The following is a 27,419-nucleotide window of genomic DNA, read 5'->3' as shown; positions in this document are numbered from 1 at the left end:
CTTCGAACTCCTCCCAGACAACTTATATCTTTTTAAGGAAAGGTCATTCAAATAGTATGTCCCAGATAGATGATCTTTAGGACGAAGTAGCAAATGGAACTGAAAATGGTGGGAAGAAAAAAAAAAAAGAGAATTGGCCACTGATGTACTTATAATTGAATAATTTTCTTGGGGGAGCATGATATCTCTAACAATATAAAGTGTTTCGATGTTGCTCCCTCTGTCTTTGTTTTTCAGTTTTATTTTCCAAGGCTGGCAGAATGCAAATTCATTTTTTCACTGAGAAATGTACGTTACCTGACACAAGCATATAGAAGTAATAAATACATTGTCTGAAAGGAACCTTACAATCAAAATTAGAATACGTAATTAAAACTGTGTTCTTATTCCCCTTTTCTGGAGATTACAATTTATAAAACACCCCCTTGGTTCTATGTCATATTATTTTATTATAAAGCAGAACATTTGAATGGCCCTGAGTAGATTTCACCAAGATTGTATTTGTCAGTTTTTTGGTCTTTAATACATTGAGAACAACACTAAAAGTTTTAGAAAGAAAAAAAAGCCACATGGATGGTAGTCTTCTACTTATGGGTAATGACTGCCCTCTAATGGCAGATAATGATTTATCTTCCTTCCTTAGTGACCTGCAATTAATATAATTATAAAAGTAAACAATGCATTCCCAAAGAAAATCCTTTGAATAATGTAAACTAGCCTGCCAGTTTTTATTCAACCCTCTCTCCCTCCAATTTGTGAATTTTATCATCAATCATACAGACCCAGTTTTAAGTCCCCTCACTGGTGTCACTGTCTTTGTGTGTAAGTTATTTAACCTCTATTGAGTCTCAGTTTCTTCATTCTATAAGCAGACTTTCAGTTATGCATCTTGCAGGTATTTGTGTAGATTAAATGAAATAACAGCTATGAAATAATCTATCATATAACAGATGCTCAATGAATGTGAGTTCCCTTCTCCTTTTCAAAACGGAAATGAAGGTAAGAATTTAAATAGGTTGTTTTTTTTGTCCCCAGCTAAATATTCAAGAAAAAGCTGAACTACTGAAATAAAGATTGAAAATAAAATATTCAGAAAAGGAATAAAATTAAACTCTTGTGATACCCCCCTTGATTTGTTTTGTTGTTGACAAGGATCACAGGGTCAAATCTACCAGTTGTACCGAAATGGCTAACGCATACTTGGTTCCAAAGAGAGCAGTGACCTGGAAAAAGAGGCATTCTTTGTAGGTTGTAAGTTCCATGAGTAAAACAGATTGAAAATACCCCTTGCATACTTACCTGATCCACTGTGAACTGCCTCTTTTAGAATTTTTAGTTCACTGTTGAACTCAGCAATGAGGGAGCTCTTACACAGAGGGCGTGGAATGAAACGCCGTTCCAGCTGGTCAGCGATATGTTGTCGGGCAGAAAGCTCTTCATGGTTCTCTGCTGGTTGGGCCAGAAGCTGAAAGGAAGGCATAGATTCTCAGGTCCTCAAGTTTCTCTTCTGTAAAATGAGCTAATTATTGTATCTATTTCCTAGTTGGTGGTGAAGATTAACTAAGGCAACGCATACAAAGTTCTTAGAACAGTGCTTAGGAAGTGCTTAATCAATGTGTTGTTTTGAATCACAGCGCCCGGAAATCGAGGCATGAAAAGAATAAAAGAGTAGATGAATACTGAGGGTCTCAGAGGAAAAACATGCTTTAACTATCTCATTTTTCCCACGTTTATTTAAAATCAGATCTCAGTCATGCCCCTGAAGACAAGAGACCATTCTTCAGATCATTCTATCCGGTCGATCTTTGTTTCTTGGGGGGTTGGTAAATGGGGAGAGGGCAAAGTTTCACTGACGTTAATTAAGCTCTTACTCTGAAGGTACTTCTAACATGAAATTTTATCCTCTGGGATACCTGTTTGGGCTGCTTTCTCGCCAAGCATGGTATTAACACGTCCTCCTGACTAGCTATATAGCACATGCCCCAAGACTGCTGCTGTCATCCTGCCCTAATCTGGAAAGCAGCACGTTCACAGGGCTTGTCACTTCCTGGAGGAGAAGCACACCTTGCACTGGATGAAAGGGCGCAAGAGCACGAAGATGGGGATGCGGGTCCGCACGATGAAGTCGAGGAAGTCCCACAGGGCCAGGCCGCCGACCTTCCGCAGGGCCATCTCCTTCACCTGGAGGCTCAGCCAGTACCACTGGCTGCCGAGCTGCCTCTCAAAGCAGACGAGAATCACCTTCAGCGCTTCACACCAGGAAAAGAGACAAGTGAGCCTGCAGACTTGTGCTTCGGAGGAACCCTGCCCACATCCAGCTGCCCACATCCACAGCCTTTTTACGCATCAAATTTCTAAATGTCTAAACTCTATGTTTTCAAAAACTTCAGCGTACTCCTGAGTGACAGTGTTCTGACATCAAGACAGAAATTTCTACGGTAAACATGCTTTGATTCTGATTAAGAGAACACATATATCTTTCTTAAGTGCATTTAACTACTATTTTGGAAAATACAAACCAAAGCTGTTCACAGAATTGAAAGGGAAATGTGGTATAAACATGACGTGTGGCTAATATTTCGCTTTCTAAAAGTTTTGTCATAGTGGCTTTGTGGTAATACCAGCATATTACTCACACCTGAAACTAAAACATGGGTGTTTTAAAATATTTTTCTTTTAAGCTTAGAAATAATATATTCTTGCTAATAAAAGCAAAATCAAAACCGTGCAGAAATGCATAAAGTTAAAAAAAGTAGTCCTTCCCATTCCTACTCCCTTCCTGATTCCACCCTAAACTGTTCCCCAGAGTAACCAGTAAATCCTTCCAGAAAAGAAAACACTATCCTCCCTCCCCCACCTCTTATGATGTCTCTTGCTAAACCGTATTGGATTTCTTTAACAATATCTCTTTTCTTCCAGATTCTGGCAGCCTTGTCACAATCTACATTTTTAAATTTATTTTCAGGAAGCAGATTTCCCAGTGTGTCAGGACAAACCAGAATATCGTAAAAATGTCAGAGATTATGGTGAGGGCTTCCTCTACCACCCAGCTCTCCCCACAGGGTCTCCCATGGGGCAGTCAAGGGAACCTGGGCCTTCTTCATCACATCTTAAGGCCCATCTCAGCATCTAGAAGACACATAGAAATCCAATTCCCTAAAGCCCTCAGGAGCCACCTACACCTTTATCATCTATTTAGGGCACTTCCAGGGGAAAACCAGGTCATATAACACAGGGAGAGATGTAAGATTCTTCCTTCCCCATCTACTCACCTCTATTCCTCTCCCTCATCATAACAAACATATGAACAAAAAGCAACACTCCTCTAACCCTACCCTGATCCTGGTGACATTTCTACCTGTTATGTGCCTGTTGGCCTTCTTTGGGCTTCTGCCTTTCTGCTTTCCACCTTCACCAGCAACAGCCCAACACACAAACAGGATAGCAAAGGGCTCAGGGATTCTGGTGCTGGATAGATTCGATTTGAAATTTGGCTCTGCCACTTATTGACAGTGTGACTTTAGGTAAGTTATTCAACCTTTCTGGGGCTTAGCCTCTTCCTTCCTAAAGTGAGAATATGTACTTCTTAGAGTTGTTGTGAGGATTCAAAGTGATGATAATGTAAAGTATAGAAAACACTCGTTAGTGCACTCTAAATGCTCAAAATAAAGGTAAAAATAAATTTAAAACAGAGGTCCAGTAGCCTGGCCAAGTAACCAAAGGATTCACCTTCATTAAAAAAGCAGAAAATAGAAAAAAAAACCACCCCATCAAAAAATGGGCAGAAGATCTAAATAGACATTTCTCCAAAGAAGACATACAGATGACCAAAAGGTACATGAAAAGATGCTCAACATCGCTAATTAGCGAAATGCAAATCAAAACTACGAGGTGTCACCTCACACCAGTTGGAATGGCTATCATCAAAAGGACTACAAATAAATGCTGGAGAGGGTGTGGAAAAAAAGGAACCCTCCTACATTGCTGGTGGGAATGTTAGTTGGTACAGCCACTATGGAGAACAGTACGGAGTTTCCTCAAAAAACTAAAATAGAGCTACCATATGATCCTGCAATCCCACTACTGGGCATATATCTGGAGAAAACCATAATTCGAAAAGATACATGCACCCCAATGTTCATAGCAGCACTATTTACAATAGTCAAGACATAGAAGCAGCCTAAATGTCCATCGACAGATGAATGGATAAAGAAGATGCAGTATATTTATACAATGGAATATTACTCAGCCATAAAAAGAATGAAATAATGCCATTTGCAGCAGCATGGATGGACCTAGAGATTATCATACTAAGTGAAGTAAGTCAGACAGAGAAAGACAAACATCATATGTTATCACTTTTATGTGTGGAATCTTAAAAAATGATACAAATAAACTTATATACAAAACAGATAGACCCAAAGACATAGAAAACAAACTTATGGTTACCAGAGGGGAAGGGGGGAGGGATGAATTAGGAGTTTGGGATTAACCTATACAAATTACTATACATAAAATAGATAACAAGGAAGGACCTACTGTATACCACAAGGAACTATACTCAATATTTTGTAATAACCTATAAGGGAAAAAAATCTGAAAAAAAAGATATGTATGTATGTATGATTGAATAACTTTGCTACATACTTGAAACTAACACAACACTGTAAATCAACTATACTTCAATTTTTAAGAACAGGCAGAAAGTGGAGAGAACTGAAGATAGTTACCCATTAAGTGTTTTCTCCTATCCCTGTCTTACATGCTAAGGCCTCTTTTCCCACCATCCTCTGTACAGTCCTAAACCTCATGCAGGGCTCTGTGCCAGAATCTAGATTTTATCTGAACCCTACAACCTCATGCCTCTGGCAACCATGCCCCACACGCGCAGGTCCTATGCAAATGCAGCCTTGTTTCTTTTTTCCCTTTTTCATTCTCATTGTCAATCACATCATTTTCAAATACATTCCTCAGTAATGCAGTCCAAAACCCCCCCAGCCACACACACACACACACACTCCAAACTCCAAGGACCTGAAGGACCTGTTTTTACCATTGTGTCTGCTTTCATCTTATACTCCCCACCAAGGTCTGCTTTGGTGAATTGAAAAATGTCAGGCAAGATTTTTTCAGCTTCCTCCTTTTGAGATTTTCTGTTGCCAGTGCTCCTTAGCCTCAGTGCTGTGGCAACGGTGGTCTTTTCTCCCCAGCTTAGTTCATTCTAGTCAAGGAGTAGCTCTTAGTATTCCATGGGTCACATGGAATGGTGGAATACTTGTTAGTATTCCACCAAGTCACAGCAGGGATAGGGTAATGGGAAGGGAGAAGTCAAGGGTGATGCTTTGTACTTGCTGAAGTGGCTTCTCTAAATACTTTCTGGATTGAGGTTTTTTAAAATACTTTTTGAGTCTAGGCGGAACATAACTAAATAAGTACATATGTATATACATATACACATGTATACATATACATATATGTGTGTATATATCTATATCTTTCTATTTCTATCTATTTCTATCTATTTATCTATCTATCTATCTATCTATCTATCTAGAGAGAAGTACCCACCCAAGTATGCTGCTTGGCTGGTGGACTCTGCCAGCCCTTCCCTGCGCAAGTCTTTGCCCGCATCCCCGGGGGTGGAGCAGTGGGCGGGGGAGCTCTCCAACATGAAGTTCTTGCTCCTGGACGTGCTGATGATCCGTGGAGGCAGCAACACGTTAATGACTGTCTGCAGTAGCAGCTGCACCTCAGGCTGCTCCAGCCATGGGCTATCTGCCGGGCAGAGTTTGTAAGGAGGAAGTGGAAAGAAAAGCAAGTCACAAGGTAGACTTTCCACATCAGACACAGAAAAATTCAGCTCTTCTTCCAATTCCAAACTAGAACACCCTAGAAATTCGAGTGCCTTCCCCACCAAGTACAGCTTCTCCTATGGACAGAAGCAGCGCTCCTGGTACTGGGTGTCTCCTCCGTAGTCAGCACCCAAGGGTCCCTGCTCTTAGCCAAATCTCCCGCTTACCATTTCAATCTCCTTTCTTTTTTTTTTTCTACTCAAATACTCATAATGCACTGTCTTTACGTTTGAGATAAACTTTTCCTAAAAGAAAAAAATCCCCCAAGAAGTAAGAGTAATGAAAACATACTGGAATTTAGTGACAGTGGCAGGATTTACACTAAACCTAGTGTCAGTAGGTTATCCAGTCCATTCTCTGTCAATTCACATCGTACTGTACTTCAGTTAATACCATTTTCTTAATTGAAACAATGCTCTCCTGATTTTTGCTGTACTGAAATGATTTTAAATAGGATGTATCTTCTAAGAAGTGGAGCAGAGATAGTCTTGACCAAGGGCAGCTAAACTGAAATGAAAGAATAACTCTATTTCCTAAGATAACCTTGTTTAAATCATTCAGATCAACTTCAATGACGGCCTTCATGGGAAAAGGAAGAAATAACAGCCTGACATTTAAGAAAACACAACAACAATGATAAATTTCCTTTAGTTAAATTAATCAGACCTTTGCTTCCAGATCCTACTGTGAGCACAAATGGGATGAGCAGATTTAAAAGCATCCCCTCCCTTCGCTCTTGATTGGTGAATGGGGAGATCACATGGCTTAAAGGAAAATCTTCTTTTAAAGCCTGTGCAGCAATAATAGAAAAAAAGATTAATTGACCCCCTCACCCATTCAGTCTGTTTGTTTTTACACAGCATGGCGGAGACGGGGACTCCCTGATGGCTGCACCTGCAAACTAGGAGTTCAATTGTCATCTGTGCAGCATACAAGATTCACCCCAAACTGATACTTTACCATGTGTTTGACATAATTGAAAGCTATATACCTAAAAAACAGCAACATCTTGAATATCAAATGAAAAGTCATGATACTTATAGTCTGGTACAAAAACAAATGCATTTCCCCATTCATTTTCTCCATGTGTCCACCAATAAATATTTTAGCGACCAAAGAAAAGAAAGAAAAGGAGAACTTGCCACCTGCTCCATTGGAGAGTTATTTAAAAATCCTCTCCCCTGTATAAGACCTTCTTCAAGCCAGAAAGCAATAGACAATATAAAAAGAAATAAATGATCTCTGTATACGTGTTGTCAAAATGTATCACTTTAGGGATGTTTTTATTTCCCTTCTGCCTGGTAGCCACAGCGCTTGCTTAATCTCTTTTCCATCATCTAACCATTCTCTGGATGATGGACCATCAAGCTTGGTTGTCAGATAACGGATGGGTCGGTTATCCATTTACAGCCATTGTATACTTTCCATTGGTCAGAGAGCTTTCTGGTGATTTATCACTCTTTAAAGTTAGGTGACACACAGAAATAGGCAGGGAAATGGGCATTCTATACTTTTTTGCTTTGGGAATGATTATTTTAATTTTAGGAAATAAAAGAAGTGGGAGAAAAATGATTTAAAAAAGCACCCGCAATATTCAGCCCACAACCATTAAAGAAAATTAAGATATTCAAAGTCTAGTCATAATATTTGAATTTTTTTTACTGCAATTCTTTCTACAAATAATTTAAAACCAGACTTTGAACATTACTGCCTCTTTTAATTAACAATTGTGAGCTGATTATCTGTGAACCATTATTTTCCTAAGGTACTGACACACGTTTTAAACCACGGAAGCGGCTCCTGAGGTTGTGGCAGGACTAAACGACTCTGCTATTTTTGAGATCTCAAGAAGAATTACAGAAGCACAACTTTAGGACCAAGCTCAGGGCTGAAGCTCCAAAACTGTAAAAGTCTGGAGATGTTTACACTTCTGTTTCACAGATTTTGCCCAGCCTTTGCAGAAAAATAAGAGAACACCATGATCAGGTGCCTCAACCAGCAACGTAATGAGCGTGACAAACAGGTAAGGCAGTCACACCTGTATCTGCAATGCTACAAGCCGGACAACAGCTGTGCTGAAGGGCAGAGGTGGTGAGAGATAAGGGCTGAGATGAAGAAGGGGTAATCCATCAGCAACACTGGAGGGTCCTACCACTCCCATCACCTGAAATACAAACAGAGCACATGACCAGCCTTGACTATTGCAATTTCATGCAACTGCAGTAAAGGAGTCTCAGTCAATAATAATAATAATAATAATGATAATAAAAAATTTGAAGGTTGGGCATGTTACTTTCAATCTGTTCGTGTTGCCTTCTTTTGAAGGCATGTAATGTCTGGAGTCAGATCAAACGATTACACTGGATTCAGCCAAGGTTTTGTAGAATGTTGCTTATAACTAACTATGTAAATAATGAGAGATGAACCCAAAATTATTCTAAGCAGGAGACTGGACATACTTACTTGTGGACTCAAAGGAATGCAGTCAACATTCTTTTTTTTTTTTTTTTAACATTCTTTGATGGAGTAAATACTGACAACAATGATGATGGCAAGAGCGCTACTTGCGCTAGGCATTCCAGCTACGGATTTATTGCTCAACTAGCTAAGCAGCAGATTCTAGTCAATGAAATGCTCTACCACAGTTTCCACATTGTACAAAACCTTGTCAGGACCAGACTCTAGATATTACATAACTGATAAAAAATTTTTTGTTTTCATGTAAATCCTAGACTGGCCAACCCATAATGTGATTTTGCACTAAAAAAGAAAAAAATTATCCTCTTTGCATTTTAATCTCCCCCACCCCAGACTACTTCAACTTCTAGCCAATTGTGCAGTCTCCCGCCACCCCACTCTCCAACTGGCAGCCCTCAACTCTCAGCGCAACTTGAAGAGGTCAATTGTCAAAGTGGCGCGTGGGAAGCAGCACACCAAAATCCCATCTGTAGAGGGACGGTCCCCTTGATCTCCCCACACACTACCTTGAAATGTACCTCACTATTTTCAGTGTCACCTGAGCCGTCTGTTTTCATGGGTAGGTGTGTAGTTAGGTAGGTTGACCTGTAAATCTTCAGTTCAGAGAAGTCAATAGCAGAGTTAAATTTTGTAAAGTTTCATAAGATTGCCACTTGGCTACTCACCAGATTGACACAGACATTGATCAGTGACCTAAGGTGAGGCAGGAAGGATATGATTGGCTGCCTCTGAAGTGTCAAACAAACCCCTTCAATCAAATTGCTGGCAGGCTCCCACTCAACCTGTCGCCTGGAATACAATATAGGAGCCATTAGCAGCGTGGCTCCCTTCTGGAGACTGTCTGAAACGAGTGAATGAGACAGTGATTCTGACGCCATCTAAGACAGGATGGGTGTCTGAGACAACAAAATGCTTCAGAGGGGAGGAAGTTTACCCATGTTGTTCCAAAAGTACAGAGCACATTAGGAAGGGAAGAGGATACTGAAAACGTAGCAGAGGCACTCCTGCCCCACTCGACTAATGAGACAAAATCTATCGAAGAAAAAACAGAGATGATGAATGGGTGACATTTCAAGTTTCCTGGTTTTAACTATGAGAGAGGGTATGAGACTACCATTTTAGGAAACCCATTGTAGGAGTCATTACTCCCAGTAGAACTAATTTGACTATAGGCTGTGTTTCTGACTACAGTTGATCTCATCAGCTTTTATACCAGACTGCAACTAATTAGATTTATATGGCTTAACTCTTGCCAAAAACATGGCATTAGAGGAAAACAGTCTATTTAAAAAGTGTTCTTTCTTTGCCTCCTAAAAAATGATATTTTGGGGTTACATTCTATGGTAGTATAAATGTATACATAACCCAATTAGATGAATATGAGATTTTCTGTAATAGAAAACAATCTGGTCTGTAATTGTCTCAGTACTGAGGAGTCGTTTCTGTGGCCCCCTAAATAAACAAGTTGGGCTTTACTGAGATCAACGCTATTTCCTGGAAATAATTTCTAAGCTTATATTGCCTACCAAATTGAAATCTCTACAATGACAAAATGGAAATGTTCATACATGAGGATATGTTGACATTCCTGATGCTCAAGTAACCCACAGGTTAGGTTCAGTCAACATTTCTCTTGTTGAACTGAGATCACCTGAAGAAATTAAATCCAAGGCAACCCCAAATTCACAGCATGCACACCAAGAAAATTGCCTACAATTAATCAAGTCTATGAATTAATCCAGAAGTCTAATTTTAGGAAACTGCTGTTCTTTATAATGGGTTTAGTTATATGACAAATGAGTTAGCCTATGGAGATGTTAACATCTTTAGAAGAAAAGTTATTTTGACACACCCTTGTGAGATTTATAAGACTGGCCATTTGCTAATAGGCACGGATGTTCCACTGGGACCACTAAAGAAAATAGGAGTGCTTTAAGGATACTCATTTCTATGCTACTAAAATAAATAACCTTGAAATAACATATAGGCATCCATCATCACGGTAGAAAAGAATATAGGATCAAACTGTCAATTATTAGAATAAAATCTTTCAATTTCTTTTTAATAAATTCAACAGCTTCTGATGGCTGCATAAATGAAGAAGAGCACATGATAAACCCTGGAAAAGTTCTGACAAATTGAACAATAAGTGCTACAGATTCTTGGGCAAGAGTTGCATTGATTTGGGCTTTAGTTTAATAGGACAGAAAATGGTCTCACTAACCCAAACTGGAAATTTCCAAACTAGTGGGTTTATTAGCATTTATCAATTGATCTATCTGCTCACTGTGGCTATAGGTTTCCAAACTGGGCTCAGAACCCCAGGTAGCCTGGTTCGGAGGCATCTGCTCACAGAAAGGCTACCGACTGATATTTCAGGCCACTGAGTGGAGAGCAAGTGGCAATAACATTGATTTAGTACCACCTGAATTAGGTGAAAAGGTGAAAATTAGGTATTTGTTATCAACCCTCTTTAGCTGCTGCTTCGCTGATTATTGTAAAGCTTGGCATTTCTATAAACTGATACCTAAAATACTATGTTAAGTACACATTTTTGAACATCAAGTTAATTTTTCTTCTCTCCTTAGTTGTTTAATTTATAAGGCATACCTTGCCTTACTTTAAAAGGAATTGAAGGATACACATTGAATTTCTTATGTGTGTCAGATAAGGAATGTGATAGCTAAGAAATGAATAGATTTTTCAAGATAAATATATATTTTTGAAGAATATGTTATTTCCTCAAAATAGAGACCCTGCTACTTATGCATTCATATACCTGATTAGCTCTGCACGTATAACCAAACGAACACTTTTGGGCCATTCATTCAACTCCGGATTGATCCACCACCTTCAAAAATGACAAACTTGAAGTTTGAAGCTTGTAATACCAACAGCTGACTAGGAGGCCTCCTCACCTCAAAGTAGGCATCTTATGAATTTTGTTGAACATCCTATCCAATCTCTTTAAAATGAGGATAAGGGCCGGCCGCACTGCTTCGGCTGTCCAGTCGGTGATGGGGAGCATCTCCATGATGTAGCGTCGAAGCCCACGGCTCTCCATTGTCTGGGTGTCGTATGGTGCCAACTTCAGAAGGGAGTGTGCAATTTCTGCCAACCTAAAATGTTTTGTTTTTAAAGAATAAGCTTAGAAAGCCACCATGAGAATTTTCCCACACAGCATCATGCTAAACACCCTCCTTCCAGCACACTGACTCCCTAAACTATGAACATTCTGGCACTTTATCTCATAATTTGTAAATAAACGTTTTAAAAAACAAATCTGGACAAAATAAGGCCCATACATTTCAGTTGGTTGACGTATCTCTTAAGTCTTTTCAATTTGTAGGTTCCCCCTCTTCTGCTCTTGTTTTGACATCTAGTAATTTATTTGTTGGGGAAATTAGCTGTTGGTCCTATAGCATTGCCTGCACTCTGGATTTTGCTGATTGAATCTCCATGGTGTCATTTAATTTATCCTATTTTTCCTGTATTTAATTCAACTGGTAGTTAGATCCAGGGGCTAGATCAGATTAGGTTTTGATTTTCTGGTACGTGTCCTTCACAGGCGATGTGTACTTTCCTCAGGACGTACGTGATTCCTAGTTGTCACTCTTCATGATGTCAGTGGCCACTAGTGATCACTGCACAGATTCCTCAACTCATTAGAAGTAGTAATGGTAATATTGTATCGTTCCTTTTTTTCATGTATTAACTATAGCATTTTAATAAGATTTGATTACTCCAAGAGAGACAGGACAAATGCTTAAAAAGAACTACAGTTTAAGAGCACCCCAGGTGATTCTGACAGGCACTCTGGTACAGGAATCAGAGCTAGGCCCTTGCCCCTCTAACACATGGATTGCTCTACAATTGCTCTGTCTGACTAGTGCCATGGATGGAGGATTCACCACTGCATAAGGCAGCTCATTCCATCTTTGGACATTTACACTGTGAAAAGCTCTCCTCATATTAGGTCCCCAAATTCCCTCAGTTTTTTCCTACAAGGCTTCATCTGGAAGCATGAATTCAATCCATCTTCTCCATGGCAACCCTTCACTAGCAACAGTCATTGTCTCTTCATCCCCACTCATACTCTCTCCAGAGTGAGCATACACATTGTCCTTCTGGAAATTGTGTGTGAGTGTGTGTGTTTTAAAGAAATCATTTTAAACAGTCTTCACACTCTTTTGTTTATCTCTTTCTCACAAATGTGCCATGCAGAAAACAATTCTTTACTTTTCAGGTCGTTTGATTGGCAGATAAAAGTATATCTATAGACACATGTTTCTTTTTTAAATGGGTTTTTTCTTTTTCTCCCAGTTTTATTGAGATATAATTAACATACAGCACTGTATAAGTCCAAGGTGTACAGCGCAATGATTTGACTCACATACATCATGAAGTGACCACCACAACAAATCTAGTATATACGCATATTTCTTTTCCCTTGTTATTTTGTAGGTAACCTTAAGAAATGCTAGAGAAATAACTGATCTATTTCAAGCTTGAAAACAATACTTAGAGTTGGATTTGTGTCATTTTTTGGATTATTAACTGAATTTCTCTCATCTCTGGTCATGTTACAAAATGAATATGCTTCGAGCATAAAACAAAAATTTCCTTTAATACAGTCTTTGCTGTACTATCCCATGAATAATCTTGAGAACACGAGGGAGAGACAGAGGGGGAGAAAGGAAAGAGGGAGAGTTGGAGAGAGGTGGGAGAGGGGGGAGAGAGAGAAAAATTAGTTTGCAGAGCTTACTATTCTGCTATTCTGCTGCTTTGGCAGCTTTGGTCTGGGAAAATGAGGTAATAAATTCCTTTAGGGTAGAAACTCTATCTAATCAAGAATGTTTTACTTGAGAGCCTTGCAGCCAATCATAACTTCTGCAAATGCAGGGGTACAGATTGCCTCAGCACTCCTTCTTGGCTCTTTGATTCAAATCAAGTACTTCTTGCAAATATCTCCTCTATCTTTTATATCGTCCCATTTCTTTTTTTTAAAAAAAATCAACCTTCTCTCCTTGATGGATACTATCGATTCTTAGGACTTTAAATACTACCTATAGGTCCCCAATTCTAAAATTTATATATTTAGCTCTGACTTTGACATACAGCCAAATGTGTACTTAATTTACAAAAGAAAACCTTAACTATACCCTTTGCTTTGGTGTAGGGTCAAAACATGTGGAACTCAGCAAACTCTGTTAGGCCAGAGAACACGACGGGTCCATTTTTATTGAGAGCTGGTGTGAAATAGCATGAACAGAGGGGATGTCGTCTAAATAGTCCCTGGCATTAAAAAATTCTGCCTACCTTCCTATAGATCCAGGCCATGAAATAACTGTGCTCATACAGGTTACTCTTGCTGAATTGCATTGTGACGTTTTGCAGCTTTCAGTACCGCCAGGCATCCAGTCACGTGAGACTGGCCCTTTACCTGTGGTGGGATGTTGGTGAGGCTGCTGCCCATCACTCTGCTCTTTCCTTTTAACATGCCTCAACCAGGAGATACTTCTTGTTCTTCATATTTTAAAAAGGGGATTTTGCTTTACCAAAAAAAACTAGTTGTGTGTTTTATCTTATTGATACTATGATTTTTATAATCAGCCATTTCTCCCTGTTGTTTTGATAACTCAGAAGCCCAAAGTCAAATTTACAGTTCATCAATAGTATCTAATATGATAAAATCACGTAGATTTCCCATGCTAATCTTATCATAAACTAAATTATTTCTCTGCTAATTTTTCACATTGTTTCCACTCTCTAATTTGTAAATTGTAACCCTTTGCATCATATAATTTTCTGAGTTGCCTCAAGTACTTGGTAAAATAATAAACACATAAATACACACATGTGATATATAGTGCTTGCAACACCGCATTCTGTATTCTTATGTGTGCCTCACGTATTGAACTGTTATCATGTTGAGGACTAGGGCTTTATTTTACATCCCCAGTGTCTAGGACAGCATGTGGGTCTTTCTCATTAGCGTTAGCATCTACTGAGCCCTAGATCTGTGCCAGGCACAGAGCTAATCATTTGAACTCCTAGAGCTCATTTAACCTTTAATAGGGTTTGACCTCTAGAGGGAGCTCCAGGCCTCTCTAACTCATGCTCTCCCCTCTCTCCAAATGCCTTGAGCGTAGATACAGATATACGTAGAACAGTTACTAACCTATTATCATGATCTCTCCCCTCCCCACCCCCCTTTTCACTCGCTCTCCCATCTTTTAGGAATCTTTTCCCCTTTCTCCCACAAAATGTCTGTCGATAGTAGTGATTCTCTGACTCTCGGAATGTGACGTACAATTACTCAGGTCAGCTAGCCATTATTAGTAGGAAAGGAGGGGAGATGGCCTGAATGGAGCGTGGAGTTACTATGGCAACAGGAGCCTAACACTTCAAACTTTCCTCGCCTTTCCCAGTGCAGGAGCTGAAATTCTTAGTGCAAAATAAGCTCTTCCCCATCACAGCACAGCAGGGAGTGTGAACACATGTGACACTTTAGAGTTCTGGGTGTGTGCCAGCAACTTAGAGAATGTGAAATCAGTCTGGAGGATAAAGAGCCTGTGTTCTCCATACATTTTTGGCTTCTCATTTTCCCTCACTTAGTACTTTCTGAATTTTTCAAGGAATCATTTTAAGAAAAAAAAAGAGACGATAATCAGGAAATTGGTGTGTTTTGCCAAATTGCAATGTTATTTCTGAGAGGCTAGAACTTAAGCCTACCTTTAGTTTTACATATATACTAAACTTTCCAAGTGAATATTTTGTTACCAATGGAATTTTCCTTTCAAGGCATTTTTATGATGCTTTAAAAACTGTTACAAATCTAAATAGAAGATCATCTGGAATCATGTTCCTTTTAAGAATCTGAAAATACAGACACAGCCTTTATAGTTTGAAGCAACAAGTGAAATGACATCTCCTTAGGAAGAAGGAAACATGAGTGCACAGAGATATAATTCTGGGGGCTCTCCCTGACATACCAGGAGTACAAATTTTTAAATGATGACTGGCCTCATCTAGTGCAGAATTTTTACCAGGACACTTTTTTGAAACATTGGAAGGCTATCATGCACAATATGTGTAAAAGGGATCTCAGACTCAACCAAACTGTGGCTCCGAGTTAAAACTGCTCTTTCCCTGCAGGCCCCTCACTGAGTCCTCAGATAGTGTAGCGGCAGAGCAAGTCCTCAAGCAGAAAGGAGCTGTGCATTTTTTTGTGTAAAATAAGAGAGGAGACGTTGGATTCTTGTGAAAAATTAGAATTTGGGCAGTTAACAGCCTGTGGAAGAAAGCTACTTCCCCATGAATTCAGGTGATGCAATTTCCCTTTCACTCTCTTTTATTAAGGAGCAAATATATCAACTGGGCTTTTCTGTCTTTAAGAACATTTCCCCCTGTCCACGCTAAGATCCTTTTCCACGGACTTAACATCTATTTTCCCAGAGGGCCCTGTTTGATATGCATCCAAGCTACAGGAGACCAATCAATTGCAGCCAGTTTCAAGTTTTTATCCTGCCCCACATTTATCCCCCCGCACACCCCCCCCCAACCCCCTCCAGACATCCAGCCCAAGCCGTGTGCACACTCAGGGGCAGAGAAAATGAGGACAGTACCTCATGTGGGACTTCACGTCCAACAACTCCAGGGCAGTGACCCGCGGTTCCCCAGCCAGGTTTTGCAAGATCTTCAGCCTGGGCCCGCAGTGCTTGTAGAACTCGGTGCAGATGTTCAGCAGTGACTCCCGGGGTCTTCTGAACTCCTCCCGAGCAATCCGTTCATCTAGTTCCTCTCTGGGAAGGCCCTGCCCTTCCTCCAGTAAGTGCAGGTTTTCTCTGGGGAATTATAAAAGTTTAACTGGGGGTCTGGGAAGGTGTATGGGGGGCAACTATGAGAGGAAGGTATCACACTGAAGAAAAATATGATGCCTTATATTATATGCAAGTTAATGAAGCAGCAGGGCGGGGCCTAGGAGAACCTTATCGGAAGGATCAAGAAAGTTCATCATCCTGTAAGAGACTGTCATCCCAAACTGTAGTGGCTTTACATTAGCCACTTCCTGAGGATTTATGCAGATGTAGGATGCCATGCCTGAATGAAAAGAAAGCTGACAGAACCATAACCCAGCTCACAAGGCAAATTATCACAAGATGACAGAATTAGTACAAAATTAGGTTGTCTTTCTGTACCTGATAAAGTGCAGTTTGGCGCCTTGTTCCTGGTACCTGGGAGTCAGAAAAACAGTCTGCGTAACTATCAGAGTAAGAACAGGGGCCCTGTGGTGGGGCCTCTTAACGACTTTTTCTTATGAGAAGCCTTTGAAGTTACACATTTTGGTAAGCTCCCTAATACACACATACTAATCCTAAAATATAAAATCGTGATCTTTCATTTGCCTACCACATATGCTGCAATTATAGCTGCCATGAAAGCTGTTCCATTGCCAGATAATTTGTGGAAAGACAGATACTCTAAAAACACACACAAACTCATGGAATGTGGTCAAATGAAGGAAATTTTTGAAAACTTTAAAGGTGAGGTGAATCTAAGTTGCAGTTTTAACATCATGTGCTATATTTTAGGAAGAAATATGGCTGACTTCCGTTCAGTTCTAGAGACTTCTTGCTTTATGAGTGATGGGTAACAGGACTTTAGAAGCCCTCTTTCTCTGGGCACCTTTCATCTAGTGTTGAACATAGCTCAGTAAGCTTAGAGAAACCCCTAAATATCACTTAAACTCATTACTCAAAACCCATATGATCATTTTCCCCTAATGTGAGAAATTGAGGTAACACTATCACATCAGATAATTTAAATCTGATGTGATAGTTTGGAACTTATTTCATTTTTAACATAAATATATGATAAGCAGGGAGTTTACATAAATAATGATATACATTTAAAAATGTGCTTCAGAGAAAATAGAAAATTATTCAGTTTTTCCTTATAATCTCTGTGCTAATTACTCCATACTGGGAAAAGAGAACTTTCTCCCTAGCTGATTTTGGGTTTGCTCTGTCTTAAATCTTCCTTGGAGGAGGCAGCTAATTAAACTTTTATTTTTATCTCAGAGTATTTAGAGGTTAACCCAGGCAGAATGAAGTAAAGTATTAACTAGCGCAGCCAGTGTCTGAGTTGCACCAAAAGAGGGAAGGTGATTAAGTCAACAACTGTGAAAGCATCAGTTAAGGGACTAAGTCAAAGCTTGGATGAAATGTCTGTAGAAAATCTGTCCAGATGAAAGAAAGGTGACTCTGAACAACTGCCCTGGAATGAGAAGCCACCTCCTGATTATTATTGTTTCCTTTGCTTTTTTCTTGGAGGCAAGTGAAACAACACTGGAATAGTTCAAAGACCACCCAGGAGGCAGAGAACATCTTGCACATTCACACAAACAAATGGACATAAATGCCAGTTTCTGAAGGTGGCTTACTTCTCTTCATTTACGAAGGTGACAATTGCAAAAAAAGCCTAGGTGTTTTCGTGTAACTCTCAACTCTCACCTTCTTCTCTTTTCCTTAGAGATTTTCACGCTCAATATCGACTATTTTCAGGATTCCTTTCACTCGCAACAGCTGAGATTCAGGTTGTACGACATTGAGAGACCACAGAAGAATAAAGCCAGTGAATTACCTGGTAGTCACCCCAGACGACATGGTGTGGTTGGCTGTGGTGGCCCCTTTATGACCCTGGTCACACCTGCTCATCTGGGGGGCCGTCATGGGCCTGCAACAACAGTAACAAAACCACAGAAGTGGAGACACTTATGAAACCCTCAAGTTACTGCAGCTCACGCAAGCTTGAAGCTAGAGGCTTATAAAGACTTTGGCCTTTTCTGTCACACTCCTCTGCTGAGTCTGTCCTGGAAGGCACTTTAAAGGGAACACTGATTCCCAAGGGTCTATAAGCTCACCACGATCTAAGGTCTTTCATTTCTTGCTCCTGAGTAATAAACAAGTACTCTTCAAACCAGACATTCCTGAGATCAGACTTCTAAGTCTGTGCTGATTAAGTGAGAGTTAAGAATTCATGTTTTCAATTCCACAGGTACCAGGAAGTTAGCCATTCTAGACAGTAAGAAAAAGATAAGGGTGTACATATCATTCAGGCCACCTGCTCCATAATCAACCACTCTGTTTTTCTGAGAAACTATCGAACAAGGAAAGAATCTTTCTAGTCAAAGTTAGACCCAAGTCTGGGTCTTTATTCCTGTCATAGAGAATGGACTTGAGGACACAGGGAGGGGGAAGGGTAAGCTGGGACGAAGTGAGAGAGTGGCATGGACATACATACACTACCAAATGTAAAATAGATAGCTAGTGGGAAGAAGCCACATAGCACAGGGAGATACGACTGGTGCTTTGTGGCCACCTAGAGGGGTGGGGTAGGGAGTGTGGGAGGGAGGGAGATGCAAGAGGGAGGAGATATGGGAACATATGTATATGTATAGCTGATTCACTTTGTTATAAAGCAGAAACTAACACACCATTGTAAAGCAGTTATACTCCAATAAAGAAGTTAAAAAAAAATTATACCTAAGACTACCCAGGGAAGTGAGTAAATTAGTATCTATTATTAAGTCAGTAATTTATTATAGATGCTAAGAAATAGGTTCAAATCAGCTCGTATTAGGTAAACTGCCTCTGTGTCATCTGTGACATGGAAAGGAAGATAAGGCTTTTCAAAGCAATTGCTTACATGAACTCTTTAAAGCTTGCTTTTGTTATGCTCATTTTCTGTATGCTGGTTGTGGCTGGAGAGGAACCCTTTAAAAATCGCCCCAGACCGTCTCTTCGGTGCCTTTGCTGTAGGGGGCAGAATTTAAAGCTAGCCCCAAGACCTTCCCCCCACTGCCCCACCGGTGTTACTCCCGTTATCACGCTACATCATATGGCAAAAGGGAAATGATCTGGGTAGGCCTAATCTCATCATCGGCCCTTCAAAAGCAGAAAGTTTCTCTTGGGAGGGGCAGACAAATTTGAAGCCTGAGAAGGACTCAAGGCACCACTGCTGGCTGGACGACTGGGGGGGGTCGTGTAAGAAGGAATACAAGTGTCTTCCAAGAGCAGAGAGTGGCCCCTGACTGACGGTCAGGAAGGAAAGGGGACCTCAGACCTAAAGCTGCCTGGCGCTGGATTCTGCCAAAACCCTGAATGAGCTGAGAAGTGGATTTTTCCCCAGATCGTTCTAGTAAGAGCCCAGACCAACTGACATCTTGATTTTGGCCTTGCAAGACCCTGAGCGGACAGATCAGCTGAGCCTGCCCAGATTTCCGGCCTACAGAACCATGCGATGATAATACATGCGTTCAGTTTGAAGCCTCTCAGTCTGTGGTAATGTGTTATGCAACAATGGAAAACTAATACTGACACACTTGCAATATACTTGTTTCTGTGTTACTACCTATAGAACGGCTAATTTTTTTTTCATGAGCAATGTACATTAGGACTGTGGAAGTGAAGTGGTATTCTTCTCGTTTTCTTTTTGTAAAAACAATAAGCCAATTTTGTTGTGAACAATTACAGCCAACCAATGAGGCTAGTCTTCCACTCCATCAAAAGAATATTAAATACACTGGAATATTTAAGGCCACAGAATTTCAAATGTCAGAGCTCCATCCATAACTCTTTGTGGAATTTTTGGTAAGTCAGTTTTGGAGAAGTTAATTGACTTATCCTTATAAAAGGGAATAGAAAGCATCAACATTCCGTACTGTAAAGAGAAAGAATCAAGTGGCCCTTGAAGGAAATTGACTGCCCTTCTCTCCTCTAGTCACAGGAAGGCACTAGTGACATGACCAGGTGGGTGCAGAAGGAAGGGTGTAGGTCATGTATTTCTCCTTGTAATGTTCTTCCCCCTCAGACTTTCAGGAAATCATCCTTAAAGCCCTGGGGGCTGTTTCTCATGGGCAGTTTGTCACTGCTCCCTGCTCCACTGCTTTGCATCTCCTCAGATTAGATGCACGCGGGCACTTCAGCAGAGAGTCTACCCAAGGCTTTGGGCTATGTTCTGCTTGCCTCGGTGGGCAATGTAGTGCAAGATCAGGAACTAAACATAGATTGAACTTAATGAATAACCATCTCACTCCCCCTCTCACTTGCTGGTGCACGCTGGAAAAGTCCTCCTTGGACTGAGGGGTTACAGCGAGTCCCCTCACCAACTGAGCAAGATGGGGCTGGAGAAGTTGGTGCCCGTGATGGGAGTAAACCATAGAATTTTAGGCTAACAATATGGCCAACTGGGATGGAGGAGCAAAGACATCAATGCAGAAAGAAGGCTTCCCCACCTCCACCCGTGGGGAGGAACGTCTCCTTCCAGCTGATTTTAGATGACAATGGAAAAGGAAAGCCTATCACTATACAGTGTCCTGCATCTACCATCCCCACTCGCTCTATCCTTGGTACACAGACATCCCCCCAGCCCCACTAATGCCCCCACCCGCCAACGCCCACCCAGGCCTCATCAATCCAGCCCTTCCCTGACACAGGGCAACTCAATTCCTCTGCTTCCGTACCCAAGAATCTGGTGACAGGGCTAACTTCTTGGAACTTTGTTCAGGGCTGAACCCTGGTGTCAACTGACCTTTCCATTCCTAAATCCCTCAGTCCCTTCTCTCAGCACTCTTGAGTCCTGTCCGACAGACAATCTATCAATTCTAGCATTAGAATAAACTTTTGTAGTTTATGTTTGTTATGTAGCTTCTGAAATTATAGTAAAAATAAACCCAGCTCTTTACAAACAGGAAAATAATAAAAGAATGCTTAGTTGAAATTGCAGACATATCATGTCTCATAAAATAAGAGCTAATAAAAATGTGGATCACATTTTCATATTCACTAAATTAGCCCTTTTACAAAAGATTTGTTTACTGCTGGGTTAAAACTGCCACAGAAGCTCGGGGAGCTACATGTGAATGTGTGTTTAGCAATCATGGTAGAATAATAATACTAACAATTATAATTATTATTGTCATCATTATTATTATTATTTAGAGTACTGAGCACTATTTATCTAAACAACTTAGGGAATGTTTGCAGTTTTAGCTGAGTTTGGATAACTAATCTGTAAATAAAACTGGGTTTTAGAGATTTTTAGCCACCACCTTCATCTTTTTGGTGGATACATATAGTTTATGGCTGTGGCTATTTCTGCCGATGGGGTTACCTGGTGAGGACCTCTACACTGTATAAAAGGGCCTGCAGCGATGTCGCAAGAGCAGCCATGGCGGCGATCTCCTCTCGGGCAGCGGGCCCTGTCTCCACTTGTGACGTTTGCCTCTTTAGCTTTTGTAGGTAACATGGCACCAAAGCTTCCAAGACCATCAGCATCTGAAGACTTTAATCAACAGACAGAAAACCAAATCACGTTTTTACATCCTACTTGATATTTTGGAGCATGGAGAAATGAAAAGCCTCTAGAGAGTTAGAAAATTCTGAATCCCCTTCCCACTCCACCCAAGTCAAGAGTAATTAAAGCTGCTGGAAATATCGACCAACACTAATTAATTAGTTAATTAAGCACCGGATAAAAGGTGATAAAATTCTGCATTTAGGAAGAATATTATCTACTTCGGAGAGTTAGCATATATACAATTGGTTGAAAGAACAATAGAACGGTAACAGGTAGAGCTATTCAGTCAATCAGAGAAACAAGCTTCACAATCATCAACAAAGCTTCCATTCAGTAATTTGCAACAAATCTGAGACAAAATAAAACCCTTCTTTAGGAGGCTGGCTTCTTAAAACTTAAGCAATTTTACAGCAAGAGTCTAGTCTGGAAATAGTCACTGCGATGCAGGTATGAAAATGGCTGCTTACTAGTGTGAATAATTTAAAAATTCAGCTATATTTTGCTATCAAGAGACATTAAATATAAGTATATAGAAATGTTGAACGTGAAAGTAAGAGCAAACACCAAAAGAATGCTGATGTAACTATTATGTGAGACAAAACAGACTTCAAGGTAAGTTAAAGATGGAAATTTCATAATTGTAAAAAGACATATTACCAGACATCAGACTTTTTATAAAACTATCATAATTAAGACAGTATAATATTGGTGCAAGGATAGACAAATAGATATATGAAACAGAATAAGGAGTCCAAAACAGATCCACAGATACTTGATTTATAACAAAGATGACACTGCAGTGCAATGGGGAAAGGCTAGTCTTTTCTATAAATGGTGCTGGGTCTATTGCTTATTAGATATCTCTATGGGAAAAATAAACTTTGACCCTTACTTTACACCATACCAAAATTAATTCCAGATGGCTTGTTAATCTAAATGTTAAGATAAAAACAAAAAAGCACCTAGCATATAAGGGGATATATTCATAACCTTGAGTTAGCCAAGATTTCATAAGAGGACACAGAAAGCACTAAAAAATAGGAGAAAGGTGATACATTGGACTATATTAAAATGAAGAGCTCTGTTCATCAAAAGACAACCTTAGGGGAGTAAAATTATAAGCCACAGAGTAAGAGATGTTATTTGAAATACAAGTAGCCAGGGGTGTGCTGGAATGGCTAAATAACCAGTCAAGAAGGCCTACTGGACAACCCTCAGGATGGGAGAAAATATTTGCAACTGAAGCAACTGACAAAGGATTAATCTCCAAAATATACAAACAGCTCATGCAGCTCAAGATCAAAAAAAACAAACAACCCAATCAAAAAATGGGTGGAAGACCTAAACAGACATTTCTCCAAAGAAGATATACAGATGGCCAACAAACACATGAAAAGGTGCTCAACATCACTAATTATTAGAGAAATGCAAATCAAAACTACAATGCAGTATCACCTCACACCGATCAGAATGGCCATCATCAAAATATCCACAAACAACAAATGCTGGAGAGGGTGTGGAGAAAAGGGAACCCTCTTACACTGTTGGTAGGAATGTAAACTGATGCAGCCACTATGGAGAACAGTATGGAGGTTCCTTAAAAACTAAAAATAAAACTACTATATGACCCAGCAATCCCACTACTGGGCATATACCCAGAGAAAACCATAATTCAAAAAGATACATGCACCCCAAGGTTCACTGCAGAACTATTTACAGTAGTCAGGACATGGAAGCAACCTAATTGTCCATCAACAGAGGAATGGATAAAGATGATGTGGTACATATATACATTGGAATATTACTCAGCCATAAAAAGGAATGAAATTGGATCATTCGCAGAGATGTGGACGGACTTAGAGACTGTCATATAGAGTGAAGTGAGATAGAGAAAAACAAATATTGTATATTAACGCATATGTGGAATCTAGAAAAATGGTATAGATGATCTCATTTGCAAAGCAGAAATAGAGACACAGACATAGAGAACAAACGTATGGATACCAAGGAGGAAGGGGGGGATTGGATGAACTGGGAGATTGGGATGGGATTAACATATATACACTATTGATATTATGTGTAAAATAGATAACTAATGAGGACCTACTGTATAGCACAGGGAACTCTACTCAGTGCTCTGTGGTGACCTAAATGGGAAGGCAATCCAAAAAAGAGGAGGTATATGTATAGCTGATTCACTTTGCTGTACAGCAGAAAGTAACACAACATCGTAAAGCAACTATACGCCAACAAAAATTAATTTAAAAAAAAAGGCCTACCGTAAGCATCTCTTTCCAACACCACGTTCAATGATGTCATTCTGGTATTTTGAATTCAGCAATTGCTACATATTGGCAAATTGGCAATGCTACATATCAGAAACTCTTTCCCCCAGAGAGTTGGTTGTTAAATGTTTACCAGCACACCACTCTATATAAGTTAAAATGTACTTCTATCAGACTCTTTAAAAAAAATTCTATATATCAAATAAAAATTACTGATAATCTCATTTAAAAAATGGGTAGAATACTTCAATAGGCCCTTTCCAAAAGTAGATATCCGAATTCCAGTAAACAATCTGAAAGGCTTCCAAACCTTTTAATTTGCTGGAGGGAAATGGAAATTAAAACCACAATGAGATATCACTATAAACCAACAAAAATAGCTAAAAGAAAAAAGACTGACAATACAAAGTGTTGATGAGGCTGTAGAGTACTGGAACACTTACACACTGCTGGTGGGAGTGAAAACTGATACAACCACTCTGTAAAACTTTTTGGTAGTATCTACTAAAGCAAAACATATACATACTCCATGATCTAGCAGAGCATTTCTACCCACAGAGATGCATATATATGTGCCCACAAAGACATATACAAAAATGTTCACTGCAGCATTATTAGTAATAGCTTCAAACTGAACACAACACAAATGTCTGTCAACAAAAGAAGAAATACACAAATTGCAGCATAGCCATACAATAGAATATTATAGACAAATGAAGAACTATTGTTATACACGATTGTGTGGATGAATCTCATGAAATAATACTGAATAACAGAAGTCAGACATTAAAAAATACCTACCATATTATTTCATTGTAGTTGAGTTCAGAAACAGACAAAGCTGATTTGTGATGTTGGAAATCAGGATAGCGGTTCTTTCATCTGATTTTTCAATTTGAGTGGTAGTTACACTGATGTGTTAACTTTGTATACATTCATGAAACTATAAAATTACAATTTGTAAAAACTTTCTTGTATGAATATTTAAATAAAATACATTATTTAAAAAAAAATTTAAGCACAACAGGGACTTGGTATTACAAATGTTGAAGTCTTGTAAGAATTGAATTTATTCCCATGAAACATATCCTAGGGAACAACTACTTAAGAGATCCTGGCTCCACCCAGGAATTAAGAACAGTTCTGGCTGAAACAGAGCAGAATAAGGTATTAGGGAGGTTTTTTAAAAAAATTTTAATTTAGCTTAACAGTATTGGACTCTGGCTTTTAACTCACAATGACAAGAGAATTTGATTGTGAACTCTAATTCCTTTTGATTTCAATGTGTTTGGATTTTAACTTGAAAGTGTCTTTCATATCTCATTGGGAATTTGATAATGCGAGGATTTTTTAGTCAAATTTAGGGCTTCTCTATGCTGTTAGCATTTTAATATTAGAGAATCTTTATACATTTTATCATTGCAGTGTCTTCATGTTATCACTTAATCGCACTGCAGAATCTCTGATCCACCCTAATAACATGGTACTGGATATGCTGGGAGTGGAAAATAGAAGAGGGGGTATTTTGACACTTAGGAATCGAGTGGACTTGGAGTTAAGTTAATGCAAGGTTTTGATCCATTTTTGAACCTTTTATGGAGCTGTGATATTGTAGGAGGAGCCCAAGGAAAGGAGGATGAGGACCGTCCTGAGAGAGGGTAGATTTGCCTTCCTGAGGCAGGGTTGACCAGGGGCATAGTGTTTAATCCCCACTGCTTAAGACAAAATAAGGTGGGAATGCTGGGGATGGGGGTGGCATGTTTTACTCATTCCTCATGTTTCCTTCCAGCAGAGAGAGTTCAGTCCATTTCAATCCTGGTTCCTCTTTGCCCTTTTACTCTATTCTGTTCTGCAGAAGACAAAGACTTACCTGAGGGGCAAATTGATACAGACATACTGGGCAAAATCAGATCAGCTCTTTTCCTTTTCCTGGAAAAGCCTGCCAACAGGGCTTCTATCCTCTGCTGTGAGTTCTCAGGGCAGTCCTATTTCAAGCCTGATTCCCCTACGTAATCTTTCTCAGTAGTAAAGGTGATATTTCAACCTCCCTTCTGCCTTCCTTCATTTATTTAGAACATGGGCAAGAAAGAAGTCACCCTTCACTGGATCCTTCCAGAAACCTCAACTCTTATGACTGACACCGTTTCAGGAGTTTCTGAGAAAGGATAAAGAGGACCCTCAAGATGGCTGTGATACTCAGCTCAGGCAAGGAGAGCAGAGATTTACACCAGAGGCTGTGGTAAGAATAAACTGTATGCATTTTCTTCAGGTGGCTCCTTATGTTTACAAACTTGGTTGGTAAGAGGCAGGATGAGGTAAGGTGACTTGGCTCAGCGCCTCGAGATGGCTGAGCAAGAGATTTCATAAGGGAAAACTTCAAAATAAATTGCTCTGGGACCGGAGGCAGGAGAGATTATTTGCAGTGGGGGGACTGGGAAATGCACTGTGGAGATGGGACGGAGGTCACCCTGCTTGTCAACGGGATGTTCTGACCCTACCATTTGCTCTCTCTGTCCCAGCGGTGTGTGTGGAGATAGTACATAATGAACAAATTGATGGAAGAATATTAAATAATGGTATTACACTCTAAGATTAATCCTGAATAATAAAGCAGTCTGGGAATGTCTGACCAGTTGTCTGCTGCTTTTTTCATTAATTACTTTAAAAATACAAATTCCCAGTCTTTTATTCAATTCATAATAACTATTCTGAAAGAATTTTTGACATAAAATAAAACTGACAATTGTTAAAACACCACTGAGTAGAATTTGTTATTTAATAAACATCTTGCTTCAGATATTTATTCTACATTAAGAAACTACATCTTATGGGCACCATTGAAATTTGACTTGGGGAAACTATGCAGTAATGATCAAAACCTGAAACACAAAAGCTCAAAATGACAGAAACTCTAATAAGCGAAGTTTGATACAGACCAAGATAAAATAAGTCCTCCCCCAAAACTTAATCAATGAATGTAAACTTTATTATAAATTTTACATAGAAAGAAAATAATTTCAATGAAAAGAACTTTGATAAAATAAAAATGAAAAGTTGAAAGTGGCTTATTTGCAACATAAAATGACTGATTGAGGAATTAAACTGGCATAAATAAATTAGAAAATAATCCCTTCATGAAAATTTATAGGTATAATTATGATTAAGATTTTTGTATTTATAAAGTCGTAGTCAAAATATCCTTGGGGTCAAAATATCCACTGGGTTAAAATAGTCGAGTTGCAATAGTTGCGTCAATATTTTTCTACACTAATTGAAAACCAGAAGTAGATTTAAGGAGGACTATGAGAAACTGATAAGGAGATTTGATCAAACAGAGAGAATTAAGAATTTTAAGTAATGTGGAAATCTGTAAGCCCCAAGCAATCTTTACATCCCAAGTAGATCCCTATGCTTTACTTTCAGATCAGTTATACATCTCTAT

General features: G+C 39.5%; 1 protein-coding gene across 3 annotated transcripts in view; it reads right to left on the bottom strand.

The window, feature by feature from the left end:
* Positions 1-27,419, bottom strand: part of UNC80 (unc-80 homolog, NALCN channel complex subunit) — a 236,575-nt gene that overhangs the window by 17,282 nt on the left and 191,874 nt on the right. For all 3 annotated transcript variants that reach the window (XM_061204567.1, XM_061204557.1, XM_061204576.1), the window contains 11 exons: positions 21,507-21,677; positions 17,976-18,068; positions 16,532-16,567; positions 15,959-16,177; positions 11,249-11,449; positions 8,996-9,119; positions 7,891-8,016; positions 6,519-6,642; positions 5,569-5,775; positions 2,065-2,249; positions 1,300-1,465 (listed from right to left, as the gene is read on the bottom strand). In XM_061204567.1, the coding sequence (XP_061060550.1) occupies positions 1,300-1,465; positions 2,065-2,249; positions 5,569-5,775; positions 6,519-6,642; positions 7,891-8,016; positions 8,996-9,119; positions 11,249-11,449; positions 15,959-16,177; positions 16,532-16,567; positions 17,976-18,068; positions 21,507-21,677 (1,652 nt within the window). The remainder of the gene's footprint in view (positions 1-1,299; positions 1,466-2,064; positions 2,250-5,568; positions 5,776-6,518; positions 6,643-7,890; positions 8,017-8,995; positions 9,120-11,248; positions 11,450-15,958; positions 16,178-16,531; positions 16,568-17,975; positions 18,069-21,506; positions 21,678-27,419) is intronic.

This window comes from Eubalaena glacialis, chromosome 1 (genome assembly GCF_028564815.1).
Source record: "Eubalaena glacialis isolate mEubGla1 chromosome 1, mEubGla1.1.hap2.+ XY, whole genome shotgun sequence".
In the NCBI taxonomy this organism is placed as follows: Eukaryota; Metazoa; Chordata; class Mammalia; order Artiodactyla; family Balaenidae; genus Eubalaena; species Eubalaena glacialis.
The sequence above is the reverse complement of the archived record's forward strand: the minus strand, read 5'-3'. Positions and strand labels throughout refer to the sequence as shown.